We start from the raw sequence: 15,679 nt of genomic DNA, 5'->3' as shown, positions 1-15,679 counted from the left end.
AGGAAACGGTGGAAGATTAATATTAAATGTCATTGCAGAACATTATTATTGCAGGTATTAAAGCTCTTGTGGATGCAAAAATTATATATTTGTTATTCATAAATAGCTTTGAATGGTCACTGGGCCCTTCACTGATTCACACACGGCCTGTTCCAGCCTTGGTCACATCCTGGGCATCTGATCTCCTACAGGGTCACTGCATCTAGAGCTGTATACCCACTCACAGCATCGACTTGCAACTGCTAGGGAAACATCAGGAGTTAATGACACGAAATGACATTAATGACATCTTGGGTTGCAGAGGTCTTGCAGGGGTGGGAAATGTAATACCAGAGCTCCCAGGGCTCCAGGGCAAAGACTTCAGCATGTGGTTAGGTTAGGAAGTAATCTTTTGAAATCAGCAGATCATGGGGGACCATGATCAATGTGTCAAGTTGCTGTTGGGCCGAGACCTTGGTCATTAATCATAGTTGGAAATTCAGGTATTTCACCTCAATGTAGAATGAGTTTGACAAGGAATGTGCTTTGCACACTGTACAGACCTTCCACACTCAGTCTGAAAGTAACTTGGTGTGAGAAAGAGTGGTCAATGTGACAGTAGGCAGTGAGTGTTTCATGTCCTCGGGTAGTTTTAGTTGGTCAGTGAGCAGTGTACCATTGCTGTTCGGTGTTGAGGAGCGGTGTCTGTGCACCAAGGAAGCCTTCAGAGAGTGAAGGTGGTGGCAAAAGTTGTAAATGAAAGTTGAACAGCAGATGGCCCATGTGCAGGGCTGCCTCTCGATGCGTGCCTGTTTGCGGTGGCTGCACAGGCGATGGTGAGAGAAATCTCCGGCTCGTTTCAGCGTCCGGAACCCTGCGGTGTGCGCGGGAGCCGCGGTTTAACGCTGGAGTGACGGCGGCAACTACAAATCCCAGGGAGCAGCGCCAGAGCAGCTCCGTGCGGGGCCAATGGCAGCGGGGCCCTCCCGGCTCCGTGCGGGTCAGCTGCCAGCGCTCAAAAGCGCCGCACGGAGCGCAGCTGGGCTGGGCTGCTCCGGCTCCTGTGTGAGCTCTGCCTGCCCGCCGGGCTCTACTCCGGCTCCTGTGTGAGCTCTGCCTGCCCGCCGGGCTCTGCTCCGGCTCCTGTGTGAGCTCTGCCTGCCCGCCGGGCTCTGCTCCGGCTCCTGTGTGAGCTCTGCCTGCCCGCCGTGCCCCGCAGCCTCCCTGCACTGTCCCTGGGCTGCTCCAGCTCCTGTGTGAGCTCTGCCTGCCCGCCGGGCTCTACTCCGGCTCCTGTGTGAGCTCTGCCTGCCCGCCGGGCTCTGCTCCGGCTCCCCGTGTGGGCTCTGCCTCCCCGCCGGCTGGGGACGGTGCCGATGGATGCCATCCTGAACTGCAAGCCGGAGGACCTGGAGGATTACTACAGCTTGCTGGGATGCGATGAGCTATCGACGGTAAGAGCCTCTGCCTCCTCGCCGGCTTGCTCGCGGTTTGAACGTGCTCCTGTGTCCGCAGGGAATCTGCGAGCAGGAGTATTTGAAGCGCCTTGTGCGCCTTCTTTCTTGCCACTGGTAGGATCTCCCTTGGAAAGCTCAGTTTTATCTCCTGTGTTTTCTCCAGCATTAAGAGCCTGGAGTGAGGCTTAGGTTGAAAATGCCGTGTAGAACAGGACTGGGTTATGGAGAGAGCCAACTGCATGTCTTTGAATAGTTTGGAATAGATATTATTGGTTTTGAAAACTGAAAAGGAGCTATTTATGTACAAGTAATACAGTGAAAGTTCATAGCTTTCTGATAATACTAATAATGCTGAGTTTCTTGGGCTTTATACATAGTATAATATTTTTTTAAATATATTCACTTGCTCAGATGAGAACAAAACCAATATCTTTGTAGTTTACCATATTGATATTTAAAATGCTGTTTTAAATTAAATTCAAATACTAGTTTTACTAATTTGTTTCAATAGCAGAAACATGCTTTATAGTGAGATTTAGCTAAGCTATTTTTGAGTGATGTGCATCATGTTAAAGGTGTCCATACGACTTTTTGTTGGCTAGTCTAGTATGCTGATTTTCGATTACTCTGCTGTAATGAGGGATGTATTCAGTGGAGATAAAAGCTGTCTGTCTTTTGCTCAGTAAATTTGATCAGATGCTCTCACCTGAAGTGTAAGGATCGGGAGTAAACATCCTCAGTGTGTCCCGGAGGGAAATGTGAAGCTTTTCCCGAGGACACTCGCAGAAGGGATCCCAGCAGAGGGCAGTGCTCAGGGCTCCACGCAGCCTTGTTTCACAGATGCTCTTTCTCACTTTCTACCTCACACTAATTCCTTAAGGGCTTAGCGATTAATGAACAGTTCAAGTACCTGTGATAATGATTTTTCACATTGCTTGAAAATGAAATGTAAAAGCTGGAATAAATGTAACGGGTCCTGAAAAACAAGCTCTCGAGTACTGTTTGTTGGGAGAAGCAGCAGATGTTGCTGCCCTGCTTTTGACACGCGAGGAAGCACTTGGAGATGCCAGGCTGGCTGAGCTCCAGGTGCACCTCAGGACCTGCACAGCCCTTCCGGGGTCTCACAGGAATTTGGAACATTACAGGGACTTTGCAGCCTCACTGCTTTGTACAGCATCGAGCATTGGGCACAGCATGCACAGCACATTCCCAGCTGCAGCACTTTCATCTGAGCTGCTCAACATCCTGCTCTTGGTTGGACCTGGTTAAATTTAAGCAGAAATACTCTCAGTTTCTACAGGCTTGTTGCTGTATTGAAGTAAACACAAACCAAGTTCATTCGTGGCTTCTGGTAGCATTGAGCTGACAGACACCTAGTTCATGTTCAGATGTGACAGGAAGAGGGGAGATTTAATCTCCATTCCTCTTCAGGAACAATGCTGGTTTTGTATAGTGGGTATTGGATGTCTTTCTTGGTGAAACACCTCACTATATATTTTATATTAATTTTGTGTATGTTCTATAAACTTCCTATAAAGTTTTCTTTCTACTGATTTCTTTTTAAGCTGAAAACTTCCATGTTGCCCTTCTGCTAAATTTTAACCCTCTGTACACATTTTAACTTTAAAGTTCCCCTTTCAGTAACTAAGTGTTTGAGATGATAGCTGGCTATACAGTAACCAGTCTCACCAAGTTCTCTGTGCACTGTGTGTGTTTTAAAGTGTCTGACTGACTGCAGACACACCACATTACATCTGTCCCTCTGGAAGGAGCTTCTGAGCAGAGTGAAAAGTGTAGAATTCTTAAGATGCTACTGCAGATCACATTTTTTCCCAGAATATGCCAACAAGATTTGTCCAGCTAGTTGAGTGAACTGTAATTTTATTCTAAATAAAAAAAATGCTATGAGACTTAATTTTGAAGTAAATAATTTAAATTGTATGTGGCTTTTATCGTTGGACAAATGATGAATTTGTATAAAGAGCCTTTGTAGTATGGGAAAGAATGGTCATTTTTGATTCCTTAGGGTGAATTGTGAAAGCTTAAGCTGAACTGGAGTGATATAAAGAAGTTTTGGCTTCTGAATTATAAGAACCAGCAAGATACTTGGAAAAGCACTAAATATTTGAAAATCTAAGCTGATGCCCAGTCCAGTGGCTTCGTGGCTCCACGTGTGTTAGTTTTTCCAGTGATTGCAATACTTTATGGTATAACAAACTGTGGGAATTTGCAATTAACTGATAAACTAATACTTGCCAATATTCTCACATTGATTATAGATGTATTCTACTCCAAGCCAAGCTTTTTGCAAGGAAAATTAACTTGAAGAAAGAATATGCACTACTGGTTATGGAGTGAGTTATCTTGTGGCGTCCACGATGGAAACCCCGTGGGGTGCTGGCTGAATTTCCTTTGGAGAGGGTGTGGAGGAAGCCACCCAAACACACAAATTGATCTTCAGCAATGCAGAGAGCCTTTGCTTCCTGCTCTGAGACTCTGCTGAAGGTTGGAGTTGATCAAGCAAAGTAAAGAGCAACTGAAGGGGATGCATTTGGCCTCTGTGGTCAAATGTCCTTGCACATTTTTCTTGAGCCATGCTGGCTGACTGAGCCTCACAAAAACAAGGCTAAGGATGGAAATTAGATTAAATAAGCAGTGTCACTGGCAGATGGTTGTTGTTAAAGTACTTTGCTTGCACTAAAGCTTGTAAAATTGAATGGGACAAAATCTTTCAGCATTCCGTGTTGTTTCTCCCAGCCTCTTTCAAAAAGAAAATTTGCTAATTTTTTCTGTGTTTACTCGCTTTGTCTCAATGTTTTGTTTAGGTTGAACAGATTCTTGCTGAATATAAGATCAAGGCCCTTGAATGCCATCCTGACAAGCATCCTGGAAACCCCAAAGCAGGTATGTATTCTTTCCTGTGTAAAAACAATCTATTTTTTTTTCTTCTATTAGCATGGCAAGATAAAAAATTCAGCCTTAAAACTTTATTTCCCCTCAGTACATTTTAATCATGGTGTGCATTGAGCACGTTCTATTTAAATAGCAAACTTGTGATATTCTTTCTAAGACTTGCACTCTCCTTTGTGATAGTGAAGGAAGACACTTGTTGGATTTTTTTTTTTTTTTTTGTTTCTAAGACCTTGAATCTTTTTTCTTTCTACAGTAGATCATTTTTTGATACAGAATTGATTTCTGGAGTGTGTCCCTTTCTAGACCTACACAGTTGGTGCACTTCCATGCTCAGTGGCCCTCAAGTGCCACACTTGCATCAGTCAGTTAATTTACTGTCAGGAATGAGGCTGTGAGGAGCACATAAATGTGCTTTATTTTCTTTTAATGTAATTGAATGGCTGGAAGGGAAGAGAAGGCAGCCCCAGCAGGCGCCTCTGTTTGCAGAGCAGCAGCTGATGTTTGTGCTGATGAGAGGGGGCAGCTCCTCAGAGCTGGCAGGGCTGAGCAGCACCTGAGTCATCTGCAGCCAATCTTTGCCCATTCAAAGCCACAGAGAGCCCTGGGCAGATCTCAGCAAGGCCGAGGTACAAAAAAAGAGCAGCCAAGTGCCAAATATCAGAGCAGCTTTTCTTGGCACAAAGAAATGTTATACTCTACCTCAACATACAATATTTACTTTATGTACCCTTTTACACTATTAGTGAGAGTTTACTTTGTGTTTTATTTCATCAGCTTAAGGCTTAATAAAGAGTAAAAAAGTAGACCTTTTATTTGTTGAAAACTAGTAACATTAGAATAAGAAAACCTAGTAATATTAGAATATGAAAACCTAGTACAATTGTTCCCTCAGCCTGTTGTCTCTTGTTTGATTTATTGTTATCATTTTTGATTAGTGTTTGGGTGTAGTGTATTTCAAAAGAACTCTCTCTAATTTGTAAACTGGAATAAATGAATAATAGCAATAATATTAGATCACTGTTACATAGGTGAGTCATAGATAAAGTCTAAATCTTTATGACCCTTCCACAAATAGTAACATGCAACTGCATCCTTAGTAACCATTCCATGAAAAATTACCCTGTAGGGAGAAATGAGAGTTCTTACTCATCCAGTCTGGATAACATTTTAGCATACGTGGAAAATACACCTAATAAAATGCACAAGTTAATTAATCTGAACTATATTTAGATTATTATTCTTGTCTGTTCCTGCTCATTTTTTTTTCTTGCCGCTCATGATTCTTGTTGCTGTGCTCTCTCTGACCCCTGTTCTGCTGCAGATCTCAGTGTGTTCCTTCTAAGCAGCGCTGCTCGAATTTCCCTTTTTAAGGTGGTCTGCAGGGGCTGTGCACTCTCTAAGTTTCTCTCACCTTGTGTTCAGGAGCTTTTGAAGCTCATAGACAAAGGAACATTTTAGTCCTGATTTGCAGGGGTATCAGTCCACCAAAGGGGTGATGATCCTGAAGCCAGCCAGAGCTGTGCAAGCGGGACCCAGAGCCACATCCCTTGGCCGCTTGCTTGTCCTTTGCTCTGAGCCACTGCTGGCAGGCCCCCTTTGGATCTGAATTCATGTATTTGCCAAGAAGCCTTGTTCTCAGTGCGGTTTCTGTGTGTGGCAGTGGAGGATTTCCAGCGGCTGCAGCAGGCCAAGGACACGCTGACGGACGCGGAGCGCCGGGCCCGCTACGACCACTGGCGGCGGAGCCGAGTCCCCGTCCCGTTCCGGCACTGGGAGGCGCTGAGCAGCTCCGTCAGGACGGTCCGTGCTGGGCTGGGGGGAGTCGCGGCTCTGCCTTCCTTCTGCTGCGGCTGGCCGTGGGCATGGGGCGCGCACCTTCCTGCTCCGGGCGTGTGGCCTGGTGCAGGGCAAAGCTGGGAGGGAACCCCCGAAGGGCTCCTCTAGGAAAGCAGATCCAATCGGCCCCTGCTCCCAGCCAGGCTCGGAGAAACTGCCTCCTTGGAGAAAAGTGGGAAAAACCTGTTTATTATACAACAATATTAACCAATAAAACCCCTTGTTGCTCCAAAAGAGATGACGAACTGAGAAAGTCCCTCCCCGGGTTGCAGCTCAGCTCACTCAGGCTCTGATCAGTCCCTCACAGGCCCGGCCCAGCCCTGTGGCCGCAGCTGCAGCTGCTGGTGCAACCCTGGGTGTTCAGTGCAGAGCAGGTTAAACAGGGCCAAAGAAAAGGGAAAAAAGAAAAAAAAAAAAAAACACAGTCCAGGGAACTTCTCTGCCTCAGCAAGCTAAACTAACAAAAAGCAAAGGAGAGCTCTGTCCTGCTGTCTGTCCATCCACAGACAGCACACTGCAGGAGCAGGAATGTGCAGGAGTGAGAGCAGTGTCTGAAAACAAACTGCAGCTTCTTCTCTCCCCCTTCACTCTCTGCAACAAGGCTTAAAGTGCAATTATTATTCAGCATAAACAGAACAGACAATTGGGGATAAAAGCATCATATAGTCAGCCTAGGGCAGGATGTTAAGGAAATTCAGGGAAAATTGGAGCACTTGAGGAGCCCATTCACAGAAGGGCATTAGGCCAGTAGCTTTAGTGTGAATTGATCAAGTTGCTGCTTTTATAGAAAATTTAAGTAACTTAAGGGCTGTTTTCAAATGCTTCAGCTCACTTTGCTTTTGTAGGAAACTTTTATTTCTTTTTGAAGTTAAGGTAAAGTTGGGATCTTTTTATAATATATTCTCCTCTTGGTATATTGCTTATCAGATAGGTTTTCGTGTTGTCTGATTAAATAAAGATGTCATCGAAAAAATCCAGGGGGTGGTTCCTTGGAACCCTGGGCTTCCCTCATAGCTTTGGAGGGGCCCTGAAGGGCTGGTGGGGTCATCTGGGGCAGAGGCAGGAGCTTTTTGGGTGATTTCCTTCCTGATTTTGCTATTGAGAAGATTTGGAAGCATGCCCTAGTAGAGCTCAATTCCATAATATTGGTTTGGGCTACATGGTCATATTTCAAGGCAGGTGAATAAAACTTTCCTATGTCAATTCTGCTTAGGAGAAAAGTTTGACACTTCAAGTACAGCATTATGCCTGAGCTTGAATGTTTGGTGGAAATATCCAATTAAGCTTAGTTCAGTTCCAGACAGATGTTATTCCACAGACTTTAATATTAAATATTTTCAAATTGCCTTGCCTTCAAAAGGTACTCTGAAGTTAAAGACAGCTTCGAAAATGAACATTTCTGAAGTCACTCAAGCCCTCTTAAAGAAAGTCTGAATTCATGACAGAAGGAACTGGACAAAAGGCCCTTAAAATTCTGATGTACCTTTTGTTCTTCACCCCCACCTGCCATAAAGTGTCCTCTCCAGTGCTGTTTGTGACATGTAACCATACTTTCCCCCATCCCATTGACCTGCAGGCTTCTCAGTGTGCTTTGTTTAACCATTTATTGCAGCAATATAAAAAAAGAAAAAGTCATTTAAACCCTTAAAGCACAGGGCTTAGTTCTTTGTTCTGTTTGCATTCCTTTAGTCAATGCACTGGGCTGCCCAAAGCAAGAAGGACCAAATGCTGGAAGCTCCTGGCTTTGGTAACACCAACAGCAGAACCAACGAGATGTGGGCCCAGCAGAGGGAAAGCAGTGGAGAGGGATTGTTGGAAGGGAGCAGGGAACAAGAAGATGTTGCAATCCCTGATGTGCAAGCACAGTCTCCAAAGAATCCAGACTCCCCAAGTAAGTGAAAACAGCACTTACAGAAAATTGCAGTATCCAGGGACTGGCCTGAAATGGGGGATTTCAGTCATGGGAAAGTCTTCTCCAGAACAGTGTGTTGAACTTTTAGCTTTTTAAATGTGGTTTGGGGTTGGGATTTTGGTTTGGGGTTTATGCTTTTGATTACTTATTTAATTTTGAAGTTTTCAGATGTTCCTTCCTCCCTATCCCAAGTTTCCTTGTTTGTTTGCTGGTAAAAGCTGCAACTGGAGAAGGAGAAAAAAAAAAAAGCTTCGGCCAAAATGGAAAGTTTAGTTTTTCTGATATATAAAAATGTAAAAAGAGAAGGCAGTTATTTTCAGTGACTTTTAAAAATAAATATTAGAACTGTTAAGTAAAATATCTGTTTGGTGATTTTTTATCCATTATTCAGTGCTTTTGCACAGTTTTCATCTGATGAGTTAATGAGGTCTATAATTTGAGACTTGAAGGCTTCTTTTATATTCAAACAGTTTTGTTTTTTCTAAGTAGTGTGTGCACCAGAATAAATGTGTGTTTCAAAAGTGTCCCCTGGCAGTCAGCATTTCCTGGCTGTGCTTTAGGTCATTGTTAAACAAAATCCTGCCATTCCCCCCCAGTTTGATCAAACAGCAAATTAGGGTCAACTGTGAGGGTAGCAAAACCTAATGTAATCCCAAACATTTGTGGAATGCATGAAATTGATGAGAAAATTCTACAAGGCCTAACTGAAAACTTGATTTTTTTTTTTTTTTTTTTTTTTTTTAGTAATTAATCATCACTGTATCCTTTGTAGAACACTAAAATTTGGAAGTAAAGAAAGCATTATCTTGTTCCTTGTAATGGTGAATTTTCTTTTTCGGCATCTTCTTTCTCAAGTTTGGTTTTTTAAAAGTTTTAATTTAATTTCCAGATATTTGAATGGAAAAAACCCATCAAACTCATCAAGTGCCTACTTCATTTATCCAGTGGCATATATTCACATGAATAAATGTTAATGGTATAATATGTTTGACAGGGTATGTGTGCACTTCAGTGTTTATACCCCATGTTAGGGGGTTGATAATGTTTTTGTTTTGGTCCAGCAAAAATTGATGTATTGGGTTCCCCTTTGAATCCATGGCATTGTCTGTTCCTGTCACTTGTGGCATTTTTGGGGTCCCCAGACAGAGGAGGAAGGAAATGATGAGTCTGACTCCATGTTCTTAGAAGACTAATTTATTATTTTATGATATGATATGATATGATATGATATGATATGATATGATATGATATGATATGATATGATATGATATTATATTATATTATATTATATTATACTAAAGAATAGAGAAAGGATACTTACAGAGGCTTGACAAGATAATAATAAAAAAATCCTAACTCTCACCAGAGTCCCAACTCAGCTGGCTGTGATTGGTCAATGAGTCAAAACAATTCACATGAAACCAATTAATGACCAGTTGGTAAACAATGTCCAGATCACATTCCAAAGCAGCAAAAGAGGGAGAAGCAATCAGATAATTCTTGTTTTCATTTTTCTCTGAGGCTTCTCAGATTCCCAGGAGAAGAAATCCTGGTGAAGGGATTTTTCCAGAAAATATGACAGTGACAGTCACTGGCCTGGATGAATTCTGGACTGCCACCTACGTGGCTATTTCAGCTCAAACAACAGATTTGAGCACTAATTCTAGTCAAAGGTCACACTTTGGTCTGAGAAGGCCCCAGGTCACACTTGCAGATTTATCCCATCACCACCTCCATCACTTCCCTAGATCAGGCCACTGCAATTTGCCAGTGTTGCCTTGTGAGTCCCTGCAGGGCTGCCAGGGTCCTTGCTGTTCTCCTCTGGGACCCTCCCAGCTGAGCTCTGCTGAGGGTTGGTGTTTGGTTCTTGCTCCAGCCTGCCAAGGACTCAGTGCTCTGTTTGTCCCTGCTAGGCAAGAGCCCTGGAAGTGACCACTTTTCTGTTTACTTCTTTCTGGGAAGGCCATCGAGTACTGTTTCAGAAAATTAAATTTTATGCATGTTTACAATAATTTAATTGACTTTCTGTTTTTTCCCCTCAGGATTTTCAGAGGGGAATTACTGGCACTTGCGTTTCCGCTGGTCAGGCGATGCTCCGTCAGACCTTCTGAGGAAATTCAGGAACTATGAGATCTGAAATGAGAAACACACAGGAGCATGAGATCATCTCTTCACCATTCCCTTTGTATTTTTAACAGCAGTTATAAGTTATTTGTATTTTGTATTCTTTATTGAAATGTGTTGTTGTAGTCAATGTCCAAATACTGATTTATCACACATGCTGTGAGCATTACAGATGGAAACTTTTCTGTTTTTCAGTATTAATATAAATTGATGTTGTGAAGTTATCTAACATCTTGTATATCGTTTCTTATATTCTCAAATATTGTGTAATGATTAATATTTTGTTCAATAGTGTGATGTTATAAAAACATACTCTCAGTAGAGCTCTGGGCTCCAGGGTGTCCTGATCAGAGAGGATCTTCCAAAAAAGCTTTATGACAGAACTGTAAACAGAGCTCTGCTTAACTCTGTGCTCTGCTTCACTTCTCCATTGCCTTGTACTCACTGCAGTGATTTATAATGTACTCACTACCAACTTAACTTGTAGGAGAGTTGTGATCTTATGTTATAGATGAAATAAGAAGGTTCTTGTTATCCAAGGTCTCTATGACAGATCAAGCACTCCTGAAAATCACTTGTTTTCTACCTTAACGAGGACACTTTTTGCATCAGCAATATGTTTGTTTTGGAAGGCAGTTGCAGAACTTTACTTCTCCAGATAGCAATTTTTGTCTCAAGATGTATTGGTGGAAGACTGATCCCCTGTGTATGTGTGCCAACATTGTCCCGTGGCTTCAGAGCAATTCCCCTCCCTGCTCAGCTGTGCTAGACTTGGTTTTACCAGGGTTTTGTACAGTGAGGAGTGAAACATCAGACTAGTCAGCACTAATGTGTACAAAATCTCACATGAAAGTTTTTGACACTTTGGGCAACTTTTCAAATTCTGCACTGTTGTTTATTTATTTTGTGTTTGTTTTCTTCTTTGCAAGCTTGGCTAATATGTCAGGTATTGACATTGTGGTTTTGTGCAGGCAGATAATTCCATCAGCAGCAAATAAAACTTCATGCATACAGAAAAGAGGTTTCTTTCATCTTTTTAATTAAATACTCCTTCCACCACAGAGATTCCTTTGGAATTTCTTGTTATTTGTCATCTTAAGAGTCCGGCTGAGAATCGCAGGCAGTGCAATGGAAAGTGTAGCCTGGTGAGTGCAGTGTTGTGCCCACATGGGAACAATCTGCTGTCTGTCTGTCTGTCTGTCTGTCTGTCCCTGGGGGTGCGTGTGTGTCTGGCCTCTGTGCTGCCTGGGTTATGTGCACCTCCTGCCTGGGGCCTGTTTGCCTCCTGCTGTTACTGGAACCCAGGAATGGGGATCTCAGTGACCTCTGGGCAGCTGTGCCCTGCAGCCACGCTGGCCTGGAGTGCATGGCACTGCTGCCCAGAGCCACTTCTGTAGCACACCATCTTTCATTTCACACACTTTTCCCTGGCATATTTTGCAGCTGCAAACACCGTGAGATTAATGGTGCTCCGTAATGTTTGTTAAATGCCTCTGGTTTGGTTTTTTCTGGTGCATTTGCTGCTTTACTTTATACATATTTGCTCAAGAAGGACTTTGGTCCATTTTATAGAATGTCTGTCAAACAATTGTAACAGAAGAAACTATTACCGTATGTGAAGGATGCTAAGTAATAGGGAACAATTCTCCCTCCAACAAAAAGATGGAAGTGCAGCCAGCTGGAGCACTTGGAATCAGATGGCAGCCCAGATTCTCCTCTGCCCATTTTACTTGCTGAAGGTAGAAGGGGGTAGTTGGGTGGATGATTTAGCACCTAATGAGCTGGTTTCCTTTGAGAAGTGAACACACAATAGACCTTTGAACAGCAAACTAATAGTTTGTGTCATTAAAACTGATGTCATTATTAGCCAATTATTGCGTGGTTGGTTTTGGCGAAGAACCTTTGGATGTTTGCTCTGGATGAATAACTGCAGACAGTTGGAAGGCTCTTAGCCCAGTAAAAGCTCGTGGCAAAAGTTGTGTTTTGCAACAACCTGCTCTGTAATTTGTACTTGTCCTCATGAGGAGGGCAGGTTCTAACTGGTGCTCCAGTACACAGTGCCACTGACACAGACTACTTTTTTCCATTTCTGTACATGTTAAACTTGAAATGGTCCATTTTTCTGTATTTCCTGAGTTGAATGAATCTATTCCTAGCAGAGCAAACTCAGATGGATTGGAAAACAAGAGGAGCCTGTGCACCCTGCTCTGCTTTCGATTGCCCAGAACCAGGTGGGACCTGGCCTGTTGGCCAGTAGCAAGAGTTACTGGAATGAGTGGGCAGCCCAGTTCTCCCTCATGTTAGAAAGCAGAGAAAGCACCTGACAGCTTAGTCAGTGTTAGATCATCCAGGGCCCACACCCCAAGCAGAAACTGCCTATCTGCTTCTTTGAAGATACAGCACTTTCAGAAGCTTTTTGCTACTGGTGTGAAAAGATCCAGAGAATGTCCCAGTGACATTCCAGCAGCAGCTCTGGGCTGCTCTGGCCAGCACCAAATGTGATTCACACGCTGGAGCTTTAACTGGGGCAGGGCTGTGGTGCATGCCAGGCTCTGTGCAGGTGTGACTGAGGCAGCAGAGTCAGAGGCTCGTGGTTTTCAGGGGCCCACTGAGATCTTTAACTCTCTTTGCAAAGTGGAGACAGCGGCAGAGGGGGTGGGGAACAGCAAGCCCAGACACCATTTATTAGATTAGGGCCCAGGAGTCTCAAGCTGGAGCAGGGCAGCCCTCTGGAGACGTGGGAAGCTCCTGGTTCTTCCTGAGCTCCCTTTGGGAGCAGCTCAGGTGGGCAGTAAAAGGGTCCTGATGGTTTTGGGTACGTGAGGGCTCTGATTGACTGTGCTGTGTCACAGCTCTGAAGGATTTGGTATGAAAATAAACAGAGTTGTGAGGTGTGCCCAGATCCTCCGGAGTCCAGACAAAAGTGTTGGTGAAACCCAGCCCTCACTGGACTTGTGAAGGCTGAGGAGTTTTCATCTGGAAGTTACGAGACAGCAGATGGGGTGCAGGTGTATGATGATAAAATACAGAGTATAGGGAACATTGTTCAGTGCTGTGTCCCCAGGCCTTTGAACTATTTTTAAACAGAAATTAAGCAACTACTTAGCCAGTTATTTACAGTGAAACTGAATAGCATTGTGGGATTCTGGATTTATATAAAATTATTATGTCTTTATTTGCTGATATTACACTTGTGCAAGTGCAGGATTTGTAAGATTGTCAAGAACTAAAACATCCTCAACCTTTTTGTTTAGCCAGTATTTGAGAAGTTGCTTTGCCAACATTTGCCAAGTGACAGTGTAAGAGTTATTTGGACAATAAACACAGACAGTACATGACTTAAAATCTCAGGCTGAGTAATGCTGAATGATAGGTAAGGTCGTTTGTTTTTCTCTTTAAATGAGATTTTTAACAAAGGCAGTTTATATGTTCTACAGTAGAAGATGATTATTAAAAGAGATACTGTGTCTCTTTAATTTCCTGAGCATCAACATTGCTATCTTACCTTCCCAGCAGGCTCATCTCTCATTTCAGGATATGAAAGTGTAAGCAGCGAGGCTGTTGCAAAGCTGATGAAATTACACAGCAGAAGATAAAGCCGCTCCGCAGGTGGTCGGGCTGTGTCACTGTCAGACGGCAGGTGATGGTTATTGATGATTATCAGCTCCTCCGCGCTGGGGTTTGTTCAGCCCGGTGCACACGCTCCCCCTGCTGCCGGCAGGGCTGGCAGCCCTTCCCTTCCCTTCCCTTCCCTTCCCTTCCCTTCCCTTCCCTTCCCTTCCCTTCCCTTCCCTTCCCTTCCCTTCCCTTCCCTCCTTGGTGCTGGGGCCACACGAAGGGACAGTGACACACCTGGGGGGCGAGAGCTCAGTTTAAACCAATCCCGGACGGTCGGGGAATGCTGCCTTGGTCTGTTTTTCCTGGTTATTAATGGCATAATAACTTCTGTGCGTGTATGTGCATCCTGCATGTGCAGAAGACCATAAAAGGCAGGAAAAGGGGATTGAGGGTCCCCTCACTGGAGGTCCAGGAGGAATCAGAGCAGCTTCCTTCAGGAAAGGCAAGGTTTGACAGAGCAGCTCCATTCCTTCTAGAGAAGCCTTCTGCTGACAAGATTTAATTTATTTTGTGTCAGCTGTAGGATGTGGGGGGGAGCAGTAGACCTTGGGTGAACCAGGACGCTGTTTGTGTGTTAGGCATTGGATGAACCCTGAGCTTTGCAGCTGGACGCTGTCTGTCCTCCTGCAGGGCCTGGAAGCTGGGCTGTTGAAAAGGCACCGAACCCCAGGTGCTGTTCTCTCCCCTCCATCCAGGGCTCCCATCGCTGCCTGCAGGTGCAATGCCAGCACCTTGCCCCGGGCCCTGCTGCAGCTTTGGCACTGCTGTTCCTGCTGGCAGGGCCGGGAGGAGCGGGTGGGCACGGCCTGAAGAGCTGCAGTGGCATAAAGATCACAGGGCAGCAAGGATGATGGGACACTGGAGCATCTCTCATGAGGAAAGGCTGAGGGAGCTGGGCCTGCTCAGTTTCACAACGAGATGACTGAGAGGGGAGCTCCTTACTGTGTATGAATATCCACAGGGGGTGTCAGGAATGTGGAGCCGGGTGGTGCCCAGCAATGGGACGAGAGGCAGTGACCAGGGAGTGCCATCTGAACGCGCTTCCCTCCTCCGCAGTGCCCGAGCGGCGGCCCGGCCTGCCCGGGGAGGCTGTGCGGGCTCTCAGGGCGCTGTTCCGGGGCTGGCCCCGGGAGCACCCGCAGCAGGGGGTGATGGCTGTGCGGGACCTGCCCCGCTCCGTGCTCTTATCCCGGCCCATTCCTCAGGGCGCTGCCGCTGCCGGAGAGGAGCCGAGAGCAGGAAAAGTGCGGCCGGAACGAAAAAAGCGAAGCCCCTCCGGGCCGCAGCGAGCAGGGTTCGAACCTGCGCGGGGAGACCCCATTGGATTTCAAGTCCAACGCCTTAACCACTCGGCCATCGCTGCTGATGCTGCTAAGGCTCTCGGGCTGCAGCCTTATAGGGCGTTCCGCCCGCCGCAGGCCCCGCCCACAATCGGCGCAGCCAATGGGCGCCGCCGGCCTCGCCGCCGGCCCCGCCCCTGCAGCAATGGCGGCCGCGGCTCGGCCGGAGCGGCTCAGGGGGAGCAAATTCCAATGGCGGCCGCGGCTCAGCCGGAGCGGCTCAGGGGGACGAATCCCAGAGAACACCGGAGAGTCCCGGCCTGAGGGAGCCGGGCCGGCCCCCGCAGCGATGGCGGCCGCGGCTCGGCCGGAACGGCTCAGGGGGAACAAATCCCAGAGAACACCGGAGAGTCCCGGCCTGAGCGACCCGGGCCGTGCCCGCCCCTGCGAATGGAACCCGGGCCTGGCAGGGAGGAGGCACAGACAGCAACCATTAGGCGCTGCATTACCTTTCTTTCAGTTATTGCAAAATCTCTATTACAAATTATCGAAAGGTCTCT

The 15,679-nt window shown here is 45.6% G+C and overlaps 1 protein-coding gene and 1 non-coding gene across 3 annotated transcripts; one reads left to right on the top strand and one right to left on the bottom strand.

The window, feature by feature from the left end:
* The first annotated feature begins 1,023 nt into the window (after positions 1-1,023).
* DNAJC12 (DnaJ heat shock protein family (Hsp40) member C12) lies at positions 1,024-11,239 on the top strand. 2 transcript variants are annotated; one of them, XM_063164184.1, is made up of 6 exons: positions 1,024-1,433; positions 3,716-3,941; positions 4,262-4,340; positions 6,010-6,149; positions 7,875-8,076; positions 10,140-11,239. In XM_063164184.1, exons 2-6 carry the CDS (start codon positions 3,900-3,902, stop codon positions 10,232-10,234), a joined length of 558 nt encoding a protein of 185 aa, XP_063020254.1. In that variant the 5' UTR covers positions 1,024-1,433; positions 3,716-3,899; the 3' UTR covers positions 10,235-11,239. The 2 variants fall into 2 exon arrangements, with proteins under 2 accessions (XP_063020254.1, XP_063020253.1); XM_063164183.1 differs by lacking the exon at positions 3,716-3,941.
* Positions 11,240-15,120: 3,881 nt separating this feature from the next.
* Positions 15,121-15,202, bottom strand: TRNAS-UGA (transfer RNA serine (anticodon UGA)). Its single transcript has one exon. It is a non-coding gene; the product is annotated as a tRNA-Ser (tRNA).
* Between the last annotated feature and the right edge of the window lie 477 nt (positions 15,203-15,679).

Source organism: Melospiza melodia, chromosome 9, assembly GCF_035770615.1.
Source record: "Melospiza melodia melodia isolate bMelMel2 chromosome 9, bMelMel2.pri, whole genome shotgun sequence".
Lineage (NCBI taxonomy): Eukaryota > Metazoa > Chordata > Aves > Passeriformes > Passerellidae > Melospiza > Melospiza melodia.
The sequence above is the reverse complement of the archived record's forward strand: the minus strand, read 5'-3'. Positions and strand labels throughout refer to the sequence as shown.

Coding starts and splice junctions, on each gene's coding strand:
- DNAJC12 (XM_063164183.1), top strand. CDS start 1,356: ATGGATGCCATCCTGAACTGCAAGCCGGAGGACCTGGAGGATTACTAC. Junction 4,341..6,009: donor TCCTGGAAACCCCAAAGCAG/GTATGTATTCTT, acceptor TGTGTGTGGCAG/TGGAGGATTTCCAGCGGCTG. Junction 6,150..7,874: donor TGAGCAGCTCCGTCAGGACG/GTCCGTGCTGGG, acceptor GCATTCCTTTAG/TCAATGCACTGGGCTGCCCA.